The sequence below is a fragment of the Alosa alosa genome, chromosome 1, assembly GCF_017589495.1.
Source record: "Alosa alosa isolate M-15738 ecotype Scorff River chromosome 1, AALO_Geno_1.1, whole genome shotgun sequence".
Taxonomy (NCBI): domain Eukaryota; kingdom Metazoa; phylum Chordata; class Actinopteri; order Clupeiformes; family Clupeidae; genus Alosa; species Alosa alosa.
Window position 1 is genome coordinate 18,730,900 of NC_063189.1, and position 15,725 is coordinate 18,746,624.

The 15,725-nt window shown below is 40.2% G+C and overlaps 1 protein-coding gene across 1 annotated transcript; it reads right to left on the reverse strand.

Moving 5' to 3' along the window:
* Positions 1–1,215: 1,215 nt before the first annotated feature.
* Positions 1,216–14,837, reverse strand: LOC125295097 (butyrophilin subfamily 1 member A1-like). Its single transcript, XM_048244295.1, has 9 exons — positions 14,780–14,837; positions 13,586–13,780; positions 13,475–13,536; positions 13,242–13,347; positions 11,880–12,041; positions 9,060–9,107; positions 8,941–8,967; positions 7,992–8,650; positions 1,216–1,428 (listed from the first exon to the last, which is right to left on the reverse strand). Exons 1-9 carry the CDS (start codon positions 14,835–14,837, stop codon positions 1,216–1,218), a joined length of 1,530 nt encoding a protein of 509 aa, XP_048100252.1.
* Between the last annotated feature and the right edge of the window lie 888 nt (positions 14,838–15,725).

The window sequence follows — 15,725 nt, forward strand, 5'->3', positions numbered from 1 at the left end:
ATTTACCGTTTCCAGCCAAGGTTACTTACAGTATCATCCTGAAGGATACTTCAAGGCAACACGTCTCAATCAATACCCTCCAAAACACATGCTGCTTTGACAATGTCATGTTTTTAAAGATGTGAATTCATTCATGATTCTCTATTTATTTATTTATGCATTTATTATACAGGATTTTGATTTATTTATAACTGTAAAAAGTCTTTGTTTGTTCTGGGTTACTGATTCTGACATGAAGATGTATGTACAGTGCAGCAGTGCAGATTGGGTTTTTTCTCTTTCTTCTTTTTTCAATTTTACAATAAATATTAAAATTATTTTTTTCCGCTCTGGGTGTTATATAACACACACACGCACCGCTTAAGTGCCCTACATTGGGTGATAAAAGTGGTGATTCTTTCACACAAACTCGCTTCACAGACGTATGTCACCGCCCAACAATCGGATTTTTGGTTATTTAACCATCAGTTAACTTCAAAACAGGCATTTTACTTTGGATAGACAATAGCAATACATCATAAGAGTGATTAACATCAAAACATCTAGACTGGAGTAACTCAACATTTGACACCTCTTGTTTAGTGTGTTTAGCTATTTGAAAGACATCAAATAGCCCGTTATTGTTACCAAATTGATAGCCAAGGAGCCTGAAGTGAACACGCAAGTATGGCTATAAAAACTGTGCCTTCATTTTACAACTAAACAGATTATAAGCCCAGCCCTCTGCCCTGTGTACCTCACTCAGTCCCGCCTTCTACTGGGACGGGATTAGCCCGGCATGCCCCCTGCACGTCTTTGGAGCAATAGTGGGGAGGCCTCTTATGACAGCTGACCTGGAATGTCCCATCAGTCCACTACACACACTGGTCTCACTCTTACACTAGTATCACTCTCACACAAGTATCACTCTCACTGATCTCACTCTGGCCTTACTGTCTATGATCAGAGACTTTCACAATCTAGCTGATTCATGTTGCTATGACATCATAACTATGCACACAACAGATTTGTAAAACTTAAAAGGATGGTGAGCAAGTGGCAGCATTCGATACTGAACAATGAAGTCAAACCTGAAAGTTCAAAAACCTGCAGTACCTTGAACGTCCACCAGGGACTGGTCCTAAGAGTGAGTCAATGTCCATAGACCTAAAAGTCTAAGAGAGGTGGGGCTATGTCGTCATAAAGTTGCCGGCTTCGCACGTACAGTACAGGCGCCTACACGGCAAAAGTTCCCACTTCAGGTTGGCAGCTCTCACATTCTCGAAGGTGTGATTTAGTGTCCACATTGTAAAAGGACAGAGTGTGTTTGTCACAGTCCAGAAACACCCCCAGTCTCTTAAACAGCTTTGACACCTGCACTGGAGTTGGAGGGTCAGTGTTGGCAAAGAGTCCAGTTCCTTTCTCATACTGAAGAACCCAGAAGCCGTTCTGTGAAGTTAAAGGGACTCTGTGTATTCGCTCTGCTGTGTCACTGCACACCCCCACATACCACGACTGCTTCTATTTTATTATTTTGTCAGAGTCCATCTTAGAGTCAATCTAGATTCAATCTTTGCCTCTCTCCAAATCTTCACTCCCCAGCAGTGCTTTCCTGACCTGAATTTCTCCTTACACAGAACATGGGGAAACCACATGGCCCTGGGCTCTCAGAGGATCAGGACACCTCACCCCAATATTCAAATATGACCAAAATGTCCCCCCCAATATACGGACATAGAAAAATAAATAAAGAAAAAAGTGCTCTATTAGGCCTACAGGAAACCAACACGCACCACCATCTGAAATGTAATCAAACGTAAATAACGCACAAATTAGTGACCTAGTGATGGTTCCAGAGTAGCCTACACCCGGAGTGGTGTGTCCTGGTGGTTTTCCGTTTTTCGTTAGTGGCGTGCACTATCAAAAGCTTCCATTAAGTGAAATGTTTTTCATGTTTTCATGTTTCACGTTTTTCATGTTGTTTTCTACAGTGTGTCAGCTAGCAGACACACGCACACACGCCTCTCTCTCTCACACACACACACACACACACCATTATTCCAAGTTGATGAATGGTTATACACCTAGAGAGAAAACAATGAAGACAGTCAGGCCCCTCTTACTCTTTGTTACACCATCAGACTTGTTACTTTCACATTAAACAAAGTATAAAAGACTGGCCCAAGACATTGGTAACTAGCACAAGGTCAAATCCACTGAATACTTTCTTGTTGAAATGTGAACACCTTTCTTGTTAATTATTTACCCCGCTGCTTTCCCAAACCTAAACTGTAAGACATCTGCAGGTGTGCTAATCAATGCTGTCTCTAAGTCATCAGTTTCAAAATGAGAGCACAGAGAAATTAACCAGGATGAGTTGGAAGAAAAAAACTGTTCATTTGTTTTTTCAATGATTAAGTTGTACTAAATTATTATTTTGAGATAGATTGTTTGGATTTACAGTGTGTGAAAATGTTATTTAATGGCGTTTACGAATAGCGTTTTAAATGCGTTTTAAAGGTGTTAACAAAGTTCCGGAGGAGCGTGACACAATTTGCCACGCCTCCTTCTTCATCTGCCAGGTAACTTATTCACAGCCTACCTGTTGAAGCAGCAGCATCGGCTTAACTTTGCTCACAACCCACCACCTCCCCTCACGCCTCCATCTTCCTTAGTTAAGAGTAAAGAGGTGTATGACGGAATCCTGCATGACTCCTGCCTGCGCAGTTGATTCTTGCATGATCCCACAAAACACTTAACTTGCCACTTGTCTTCATGCAAATTTCGGATCATGAACTAGTCAATCAGGAATTTAATTTAAAACACTTACCTTAAAGTGGAGGTCAATGTTTACAACCAGGGCAAGTAGTCATTCCCCATCTTGTGTCCGCATTAATCCATTGTCAAGGATGCCACCCACCCAAACCATGGTCTTTTCAGTCTACTCCCATCTGGCAGGCGATACAGGAGCATGCGCTCCCGCACCAGCAGGCTCAGGCGCAGCTTCTTAACAGCTGAACAAAACTTCACTTCCTGTCTAGCATTCACACTTTAGCTGTTACTAGTTTACCTGTTTACTTCACTACTGCACTGTTTACCTGTTTACATTGACTGTATTGCACTGCTTACCTGTTTACATTTACTCCTACACTGTCTCACCTATGACCTTGCTCTGCTAACACCCCATACTATACATCAGTGTTTTTCAATCTTTTTTGTGCCACGACACACTTTTGACACTTAAAATATCCCACGGCACACTAACATCCTATGTGAAGAAAAAATAAACATACCATAGCCTAAAATTTCAAATAATACACAGATATGGCCTTATTATGTCTTCTATGCAAAACCTGCTCAATAAAACAAGCGCCCTCTGTTTCATTTGTAGGTGACTACAGTATATCTAATTTAATTGTTGTTATGAACTGGATATGTGATGATTTTGTGAATACTGGATATGGGGCCCCCATTGTACAATGCCTGCATACCACAAATAGTGCAATCATACAATCAATGAGAGCATGTGGTTATAAATTCTTTGATGCAACAGTTGCTTTTCTGAACCAGTGAGTGACATTTGGGTAATTTTCTGCGGCACACCTGATGATCTCTCACGGCACACTAGTGTGCCCTGGCACAGTGGTTGAAAAACACTGCTATACATTATATTTATATATATTTTCTAATATACTCTATTTATCTCTGTTGACGTGTCATCTGGAAAACCTGTATTTATCCAACTATACACTGTACATTATTAATCCCTATTGTATACACAATCATACTCTACCTGCACTTTGTATTTAATGCTTCTTTACACTTCTGGTTGGATGTCAACTGCATTTCATTGGCTTTGTACCTGTACTCTGCTAAATGACAATAAAGTTGAATCTAATCTAATTACAGTGTGTGCTAAACATATCTGATATAATAGATGACATATTACTTTCAGTTTTACAGAAGACTGAGAGGGAAGAGAAGAAGATAAGACTGTCGTGAGACAGGTTAGTTTTACCCTACTGATGATGTGTTGTTCACATCTACACCTCCCCTGTGTGTATTTATGATGCTTAGACAGGCTTCACTATTTTTTGTATACAACTTTCAGTCAGTCAGTCAGTCAACAAGTTATTCAGCGAATACACTAACTTTATATTTTTCCTGACATTATGGCATTTAATTAGAAAATGTAAATATTTAGGTAAAATAAAATATATTTCAGACTTTTCAAGGGCTCTCATACGCACATGTGCACACACACACACACACACACACACACACACTGGCAATGCACACAAGTGACCATATACACTGGAACTCACACATGCACGCATACACACGTGCACACATAGATTCACACAGATTCATAATGTGCAGAAGTGCATGTGCAAAATGTACAGCACGTTTCAATAATGTGCATAACAAACAGAAATAGTCCATATCTCCATTCACCAGATTCAGTTCAGTTAACCAGTTCATACTTTAAATTAATACTCCTTGACACACACACACACACAAGGTGTTTTGCTATCTACAGTACAAACATAGCATGTCTTACTTCTGACTTGCATGAAGTGACTTGAACAAACACCAGAAGATCTATACGTGTCTGAATTATAAGGGACAGAATTGATCTACAAGATTACCAAGTAGTATAGTCCAATAGTTAAATGTCAGGAATAAGATGAACGATTAATGAATTTACAGTTTATTATTAACACAAATCTAGTCTTGGTAAGGTAAGAAAATGTTAAAACAAATAAAAACAATTCAATAAACTACACGTTACAACATATTCAGTGATGGAAACCAGTTATTAGAAGTCATGAGTTATAGTAGATGAATGATAATGCATTTACAGGTTATGACACAATAAATGGTCAATTTAAATGTTACAAATTCCAGTCAAAGTTAGGTAAAAACATGTAGTTACAGCATATAAAAACAAGTGAATAAGTTGGACACCAGACAATTATATGAGTATTTCCAAAACATATATTTTTCGACCAAACTGGTCTTCTCTCTTTCTCTCTCCCTCTCTGTCTCTCTCTCTCTCTCTTTTTCCAGGGCTTAACAGTCAAAGTTGGATACCAATTGCACCTGAATGATTCAATAAACTTTTTAAAGCTGCATGCATGAGATTGAAAATGATATAAACCCAAATCTTAGATGAACTAGATGTACCGCAGAGCGGTAAAAAATATGACCGCCGCCCAGTCCAGCACATTTTTTCCACAAAAAGAAATCACGCTGAAAGGCCTATATGATTCTGTCTCACTAAATTGCATTATCCACACTCAATTCTCACTGGTATCTGCTAGACAACAAGTAGCAAAACATGATTAGTTCATAGATTTCACATGTAAAATTCATTTTATACAACCCCACCTCCACCTTGCCTGTTCATAATTCTGAGAAATTCTTGATTGTTTGTGTTATGTTTATGTTATGTGTGTGCGTGCTTGTGTGTGTGCCTGCGTATGTGCCTGTGCATGCAAGCGTACATATGTCTACTGTGTGAGTATGTGTCATACATATGATTACTGTGAATGTATGTGTGTGTGTGTGTGTGTATCTGTTTGTGCACATGTGTGCACTTGAAATGGGTTAACATGACCCCTGGAGGCAAACATACGGAAAAAAATGGTCATCCTAGGCCCTACAGTTCTCAACATATTCACAGTTCTCAGAACTGTGAATATGTTGAGAACTCCTTTCGGGGGGTCCAGTCCAGCGGGGGGGCTACAGATCAAAACGAAAAATGACGGTTCCATGCTATCCATGTGGGGGTACATGCCCACCAAGTTTCGTCTACCCCGGTCTTTCAGTGTCCCAGGAATCCTTGTTGCTTCGCTGCGCGGCGGTCATAATAAGAGCGATCAGTGGTGAAGGAGAGACAAATCTATAGAACAGAGGATCAGAGGAAGAGGATGAAGGAGAGGAGAAGCAGCAGCCGTGGAAGGAGGAGAGAAAGCAGACACTCTGTTGTGTGATTACATTTGCCTCCAGCCAACCCCGTATCCCTGATGGCCCATGATGGGAACTGGTTGGATTATACAGCTATAGCAGGTGCTTCAGATTGTCATAAAAAACATGATCAGACTGCTGCAGCAGAAGGATCAATTTTAGACCAAACATGAATACATTTACATACATTTGCACATTATGTAAAACTCACAACCATTCTGGGGCTCACTCTGTGACAATGATGACAGGAAGGAGCAATCAATCAGAAGCTAAATGAATAGGATGTGGTGATCAGTTCCACTCTGATCAGGCTCTGGAGTGTCTGATGGCACCCAATGCATTTAGGGTTCCTCATTCTAAAATGATCATTCTCAGAGGGCTTCCTTTGGCCTTCTAGCCAAGTGTGGTTTGTGTTGCCTTGTTCTCCCTTTGGAGCTGGACCTGATTCCCACTGTGTCCTTTGCAGTGCAGGATTACATTCATTCATTCATTCATTCATTCATTCATTTATTTATTTCCCTTCCCTTCTCTACATCAGCACATACACACTCTAGGACTAATCTCTTTTACTCACCCCTACTCTGCTTTATCTGTATGTTTGTGTCTTTTAGAGGAATATTTGTTAATGTATCCCCCCATAAGAGATGGGATCACATGTCCTACAGCTCCACAGACTGAAAGTGTGTGATTCAACACAACAAGAGCTACAAAGGTGTGAAGGAAACTGCAATAGTGAAACTATTAAAACTCTATCACTTCTTGACTTATTATGACCGCTGCGCAGCGAAGTGGCGGTCATATAGGTTTAGTCAGATTTTTTTTATTTATTTATTTATTTATTTATTTATTTTTTTCTTTTTGCATGTCCAAATTTCCATTTCCATTCCATAACCACTCATTTCATGTATAGCGCCACCTAGTTAAACACAAAAAAGTAAAAATGAGGTGTTGTAATTGCAGGTATCTGTGACCTAACATAGTCAAAACTGCACGAAATTGGAAGTGTAGGATCATTATGACACCCTCTGAATGCACGCCAAGTTTCGTGGAATTCCACTCATGGGGGGCCACACAATAAATTAATTTATGTTACTATACACCAACTGGCCTGTAGGTGGCCAGAGACAGTTTTCTATGAATATCTCGAGAACCGTAGGGCCTAGGAGGTCCACCTTTTTTTTGTATGTTGTCAACCCATCCCATTACCACTTATTTCATGTATAGCGCCACCTAGTTAAAAATTAAAAAGCAAACAATTAAGTGTTTTCATCACAATATCTCTGGCTGACATGGTCAAAACTGCCACCTAGTTAAAAATTGCAAAAATGTAGGATCATTATGAAACCCTAAATTGAAAATGTAGGATCATTATGACAATGCATGCCACGTTTTGTGAACTTTCGTTCATGGGGGCCTTACAATAAAATAATTTATGTGTACATTTAGTGACCGTTCACCAACAAGGATTCCCGGACACTGAAAGACCAGGGTACACCTAAACTTGGTGGGCACGTGAACCCCACATGGATAGCATGGAACCATCATTTTTCATTTTGATCTGTTTGGACTGGACCCCGAAAAGGAGGGTAGGGCGAAGACACAGTTTTCTGTGAATATCTTGAGAACCATAGGGCCTAGGATGACCATACATTCACACATACATTCACAGTAATCATACGTATGACACATACTCACACAGTAGACATATGTACGCATGCATGCACATGCACATACACAGGCACATACACAGGCAAACACACAAGCACGCACACACACACACACACACACCCACACACATAAACATAAACATGTACACGCACACATGCACACAAGAATTTCTCAGAATTATGAACAGGCAAGATGGGGGTGGGGTTGTATAAAATGAATTTAACATGTGAAATCTATGAACTAATCATGTTTTGGTATTTGTTGTCTAGCAGATACCAGTGAGAATTGAGTGTGGATAATGCAATTTAGCGAGACAGTTAGAATCATATAGGCCTTTCAGCGTGATTTATTTTTGTGGAAAAAATGTGCTGGACTGGGCGGCGGTCATATCTTGTACCGCTCTGCGGTACATCTAGTTTTAATTTATTACTATTTTTCCTATTGGTGCTCTCGTCTTTGCCTTTTTGTTTCTTGTCTACATCTGCACATATCTTCATGAGTTCAGAATCTCTGACTCCAGGACTAATCAGAGGAATCAGGTTGGCAGCTTTCACATTCTCAAAGGTGCACAAGTGTGATTTAGTATCCACATTGTAAAAGGACAGAGTGTGTTTGTCACAGTCCAGAAACACCCCCAGCCTCTTAAACAATGTTGCCACCTGCACTGGAGTTGGAGGGTCTGTGTTGGCAAAGAGTCCTGTTCCTTTCTCATACTGGAGAACCCAGAAGCCGTTCTGTGGGGTTAAAGGGACTCTGTGTGTTTGACTTACTGTGTCACTGCACACCCCCACATACCACGACTGCTTGTCACTGATGTGGTCATTCTTCATCAATCCTTCTGCCCAAATCTTCACCCCCCAGCAGCGCTGTCCAGAGCAGAATCTCTCCTCACACAGAACATGGGGAAACCTGTTTACATGGTCCTGGGCTTTCTGAGGATCAGGACACCTCACTCCTGTGTTTTTCTTTTTTCCATCATCTTTCACCTCCAGAAAGTCAGGGGCAGTTTTACGGTTCAGACTGATGTCCTTAACTGAATTGAGAGGCACAAAAGGACATGGGCTTACACTCACAAGGGTCTCTCTTTCTCTATCTCTCTCTCTTGCTCTCTCTGTCTTGGCATTCGTTGGAATCACCAAAGTGCACTTTGCAAAGTACACACACACACACACACACACACAAGCACACAGGTAAAGACACACACTGGCACAGTATGTTAGCCTACCTTTATTATTCCACAGTTGTGTTATTTTAATACAGCTCGAACAGTTCTGACTGGGTATATTGTTGCAGTGCATCTGGTTTAATGACTAGTGCTCTTACCTTGAAATGCTTTCACATTATCCCAATCTGAAAACAACAAATGTCATCTTGTTCATTTCATTAGCGATCAATCAAACTGCCCCCTTATGCACCCTTAAAGCGAACCAGAAATAGCTTACCTGGGGTTGTGATTACAATTTCTGTGTTCATGCATTTCTCTGCCCTTTCTGGAAAGAAGAAAACAGATGAGTGAACATGTAGATCATGTCATGATGTACAGACTTTTAACAGATTTAGTACCGGTAAGTCCTGACATTTAACATTTATTATAATGTTGCAATTATGCATGTTGTTTTCAAAAATCCTTGTTGGTATTTCAGACATAGGAGATATATACTGGAGTTGAATTTCATACTAGATAATCACATTCAATGCCCCATAGGCTTAGATAAAATACCTTTAGGTAGCAAAGATTCTTCTGATAGGAGAAAACCATGTCAGAAGGGAAAAGTATTAGAGTGATGACAGACATTTGGCTCTGTCCACTGTTATTACAGCGTCAGCATACAGGCTTTTAAAGTTTCAACAATATATAAAACATGACATATTTATATAACATATTCATATAACAATTTATATAGCAATATATAAAACATGATAGGAGGGGTAACTGCACCTGCACATGTTGTGACTCTTTTGTAATTCCAGGCACCTATGTTGTATGTAAAACCAACAGACGTAATAGTTTAGTCTTAACTATTTTGAAACCAAAACCTATAATTGCAGCAGTCATGAGGAAAACCCCAAAGATGAGTGTCAACAGAAGAAGTATAATGATGAATGGAACAGTCAAATGGCCTGCAATGGGATAAAATACTGATACATTTCTGGACAACACTTTGGGGACAGTCATTTTGATAGAACCTGTACCAAAACATTGGCACCTTTATACAGGGCCAGCCCGTGTGTCTTTTTTTACATAATAAATAACATAAACAAGTGACATCAATGAATGAATAAATGAAACAATTAATAATTCAAAACAAGAAAATTCTGATTTCATGATCAATATGTCTGCCTACCTCTACTGTGTCTGCCAGCCTTTGAGTCACGCGCATAAACTAGACACCTCGGGTGCATAGACAATTCGTGCAGACACTGCATCAAGTTCAAAAATCGGAAGAGATGGTAATGTTAAGAAAAGTCACAAAAAAGGACGTATCCCTCTGGTGCCGAAAACAGAAAGAAGAAAATGACAGAGGAGGAGAAAAACGAGCAAGATACAGGTATGTTTGCATGATTATTTACAGTATGTTTTGTGCTTGAGGTAGCTAGCTAGCTGTCATGATCTAATATAAGCCATCACCAGAGCTAAATCCCTGCCATCAACAGAGAAATGTCTCCCATTAATATATATTTATCTAGGTGTATTTCAGATGTCAAGGATATTGGGATTGTTTTGGATGTTCAATCAAGCATGTACCCTAGCCATAGGTGGGCTTATGTTGTAAATTAAAGTTAGCTAGCTGACTGAAGTGGACATTAGCACTACAGTAGCTACATGAAAACGGAGCTGAAGGCAAATTTACCACAGAGGGATTGTTTCTGATTTCGCACCTGAAAGTGTTGATAGTTTATTACTGTTCTATAATATGTGACATAGTGGTAAGTCTGATAGCAACAGCAGGCTAAGCCCAGGCTCCCAGTCCCAACCCACTGACTAGCGCGACTCTGGGCATCGGTAACGTTCCAGCTTCATAGGCAAAGATGGAACAGTACGTGCGCTCTGCTCTAAGATCTTTGGAGAGAGATGGTAGTGTTTGAGAAAATATACCATGTTGGGTGGGGAGACTTCTGTGATGGAAATAAACTTACATTTGATTAAGATAGTGGCAAGTGATGTAGCGGTGCTACCCTAATATTTAGGCTGCAGTAGATCACCATGTTAAGCGTTACTTTTGATTATGCCTCATTTGCCAATAGAATATGAATTGTTACATGTGGCATTGCTTGTTGATGAGTGTAAGTAATGATAGCAAAATAAACTCATTCTGCTCGATCAAATATGCACTTATGCAATATTTTTTTTTTTTTTTCAGAGACACTGTTGAAGTACTACACATCTCTACCACTACTTAACTCTACCTCATCAAGTGTCTGCCTCCATGGCTGATGACACAGAAGGTGAGGTTTTCTTGATGGCAAATGGTTACATAGCCTGTTAATATGACATGACACATTTAACATAGTTTTGTTTTATTTATTTATGTATTTATTTAATCATTGCAGGTTCATCCACTGCAGAGCTGCAGATACCTGAAAGCCAGGGAAGTAGGAATAAGTATCTATTTTTTGGGACATTTTATTTTTTGATTATTAATGTTTGTCTATTTTGGTTTTATTTTGTAGTTGAAGATTGATCATTTAATGCACATTTGCGGATTTTGTTCTGCAAATCTGTTGAAAACAAGTCATTAAACGGATGTACTTGTTTACAACAAATACAAATGCTGTTGTATTTGTTATTTGTCAATTCAACTTCAGTAAACCACCCTTAGTGCTTCACTTTGAATATGAATGTTTCAAATAAATCTGTGATTTTTAGTACCCTCTAAGATTAAAAAAGGTGACAGGGTTGGTGTAAATAACAACTAATACATTGGTTTACCAAGCACATGGGGCCAGAAGTGTAGAGCGGAGCCCCAAAACATTTTTTGGCATGTCAGCAAGGGGATGGATTACTGAATGAGCCTAAGTCCTTATGCATCTGTGTCCAGGGGACAGTAGTTCATAATCAGTCACTGTATTAATACATAACCTCACTGTATTAATTTATAATATGACATTATAGTGTGAAGTTGTCAATTATCGCCAAGCACAGGTGACTCTGCGTTGTGGGAGGGGGCCCCCAAATCAAATTCTGCTTAGGGCCCCCAAAAGGCTCGGGCCGGCACTGCCTTTATACACCATAGTTTGTGTAAATTGTAATCAATACCCACCACGCTGGCCTGTTGTGTCTGTAGTCTGTCCTCTGGAGATGTACGGTAAGATCCGGCCCTCTCTCATCTCCTGATCAGACACACCCACAAAGCAGGAGAGCCACTCTGACTCAGAGGAAGAGGAGAGCAGCCAGGAACTCACTCCCACCAAACCAGCATCATCTGGGAAACACACACAGAGAGTGTAGAAATGTTTCTGTCCTAACCATTGAATGACATCACACTGAAGTAAGCTTATATGTTAAGATATCTAGTCACACCATGCTGATGATTTCAGGGAAATCACCCATATGATGTTTATCAGTTTTCAGTTTTCTTAGAGTAGGCTTTACACGTTCCGCATTCTGTGCATGACACCGTTGCCTCTGCATGGGTTGTAGCCTACCATGTGAGGGAGTTCTCCCCTCCCAAAAAGAGTTGGTTGGGTCCAAATAGCCCGTCTTTTCCAAAAAGTTTTCTCAGATACGTACAGTACCCATAAGCGTCAGGAAGGATGGATGGTAGAAAGAGGCCAGGAGGGACTGAAACGGCCAGGTAGAATGCTGTGCCAAGCTTCCAGATTACAGACAAAAGTGGCAACTCGTAAAGAGAGATAGCCTATAGGCAATAATTATTAGCAATGTAATTATTGGGCTATTGGACGTTGTAGCATTGTCAAGCTGTTCGCAAGCAACATATTAAATTACTTAAAATATTAGCCTTTTGTATCCGATTCATAGACCTTGCAGTATGCAAATATTGATAACAAAACTGAAGCATGATCTGTGTAGGCCTATGCGGCAAAAATTGTAGCCTCTGAGCAACAGATCAACCAGTCGACCACTGAAAATGATGAGCCCAGAAATTAGTGATGGGGAGGCCATGAGCCAGCCTCCTAAGAGCTGAAATGTTGCTTCATTTATCCGATTTCCACCACTACTGAAAACGTGGGCCGGTCTTGGGTCTGAAACTCCCGGGCTGAAAAGTGGCCCCACTCTGGTCCTGATCCCACCCTCCTGCGTATCAGCCCTTCAGCACAGATAAATTAGTCAATTCTGTGGCGATAGCCTATTGGAGCCACATCTGCTGGAAGTAAAATGTTATCACCCGGAGTATTATATTGTGGTAGCCTACATTTTAGCAATTAGGCTAATTACCTCTGTATGAAACCTTTTCTTAAACCTGTCTAATGTGGTAGACTGATTTTAATTCGGGTGCAGGTCGGTTGTCGGTTTTATTTAATGCGGGTTGGGTCGGGTCTGATCGGGTGTGGAATTTAACTAGCTCTGCTCCTGGAAAACGGGTCAGGTGCAGTTTTAAAAGATCGGACCTGTGCAGGACTCTGTCACCAGGAACCTGAATGACTGCAGACTGTGTGATTACCTGTCCAAAGCACTCTTGGGATTGCAGGTAGGACTCTCCCCTCTCTGTCTGTCCAGGTGAGCACAGGCTCTTCAGACAATGAAATAAGTGGAGCAGAGCCTACCACTGATGCATACCGACACACAGAGAGAGGGAACCAGACACACAGTAAATAGGAAATTGATACTCAAATGCAAATTGAATGTATCAATTGAACTTGTTACACTAAATTCCATAAAAAATATTATTTTTACATGAGGAACTCTTGATGTAGCACACATACTCTCCTCTGTCTGCCAGCGTGAGGTTCTCCAGTCTCAGGGACACGTTCCCCTTCTCCAGCTGCCCTATCAGAGACACTCTGCCCCTGTACTGAGGTTCTACAGGCTGTACCGCTTTGTTCCTGTAGAACAGAACCGGGGTGTTGAACCCATCGGGTCGGTGCCAGCGCAACTCCAGATCCACTGCACTGGTGGCTGGAGAGATTCCACAGGGCAGAGTGACGGAGGCTCTGTACTGAGCTGAGACGGACTTGTCTGGAGTTTGCACAGCAAATCCATCTGACACAGAGGAGAAGATTGATCACAACACACATGTAAATTAACTGTACTTAAACTTAACCACAATTTCAGTTCAGAGAGGTTCATCTGAAGTCTGGACTGAAAATGACTGTCAGGATGGAAACTGCATATTTGTACAAGGAATTGTAAAAATGGTTTCATTCTGACATGGTTTGGATTTTCAGGTGAAGATAATCTCTGAATATTTTAGAATTTAGAATATCTCTTCAGTTTAAATACCTTATTAGATTGATTGAAAATAGTACAGATTATAGTACTATTTACTGCACATGAGTTAGAGTGTATCAAAGCAATGAATGATGACACAGCATAGAAATATCAATCCATGTATAGAAATATTAATTATGACTGCCGATATATAGCTAGCAAAGTGGTCATATAGGAGTTGTCAAAGTTTTTTTGATTTTTTTCGTCATCAACTTCCTGAAATTCTGGTCAACCATTCCCAGGTCACCAAAACACCGGGGCACATGAAACTTGGTTGGCATGTAGCCCCACTAGACTTTTACAACAAACTTCCAAACTAACTCCACTTCCCTGTGCACTGGGCCCCCCAAAAGATGGAAAAATGCAATTTTTGCTAAATCACTACTTGAACCATTGCATCCAAGATGACAACATTTTTGTGGTATTTTGGATTCAAGGTCCTGCATCAACCACCATTCACACACACACACTATACCCCCCACACACACACACAGAATCACATACACAGACTCACACTGTAACACACACACACATACTCATGAGTGACCACACATACACACAGAAGCAAACACAAACACAAACACTCACAAAGTAGGGAACAGAGTATAGATGGAGACAAATTGACCAGTGTGATATATTTTGGCAGAGAGAATGTACTGAGCAGCGGTCATAATTTGTACTGCTATACGGTACATTTAGTTTGATTTGCATTTCTATACTGTACATCATTGAAATTTTTATGGCATTATAGTGACATGTTGTCCATTTTACCTGTAGAGGTTCCAGTGAGGGCAGTGAGCACTAACAGACCCATCCATCTGATCTGCATTGCTGCTAATAAAACACATGGAATTTGTTAATTAACCAGATTATTAAAAAATATTTTATAAGTGACACACTTGCTTGGGGTTGAACAGACTTTACATTTGTCCTACAGGGGACACACAGGGGATATTTACATGCTAATGAACAGGCAACATTTGTCCTATAGGAGACACATGGGGAAATTAATCTGCACTGCAAATGATGTGGGATGGCCACCACATTACTCGGTATGCCAACTCTGTCTTGTCAGGCTAATGCTATCAGTGTATGCTAACTTATTCACCTACAGTCCTCATTGGCTATGAGGATTTACAATACACAATCTCCCTGCACACACAATCAACTGCATTTTCTGGGACATTAATGATGATCTGAGCCTTTCACTGTTTTCTCAGTATGTATCCAATACATGATTGGCTTCTTTTATAAAAACTGGATCAGAGGACATGTCTTCCACCGACTCTTTTGGGGGGAAGGGGGAGTTTTAAGTGAGTGCTAAAAATAACAATTCAAAACAATACATAGACTTGTCAAACATGTCTTTCTCCTAACTATTTTGTGTTAATAATTACAAATTTAACCTGACGTATGCACTTATACACAAAAGAAAGAAGAGAATCAGAATACGGAATTCAACACAAGTTCCTTACCTTTAATGCTGTAAATCCACGGTTTTCCAAATTAAAAATATTGAAAAGCGATAACCTCAGTAAAGACATATCAGATCAAAAACAATTCCATGACTGTTTATGCAGTGTACGATTCCAATTGTTAATGTCTCCATACAGTGAAACAGCAGTGCAACAGTCTACTGAGCATTAATGAATAACCTTGACAAGGAGGGCTGGATACTTTGAGCCACTGCTGCTGTCTCATAATGCTACAAGATAGC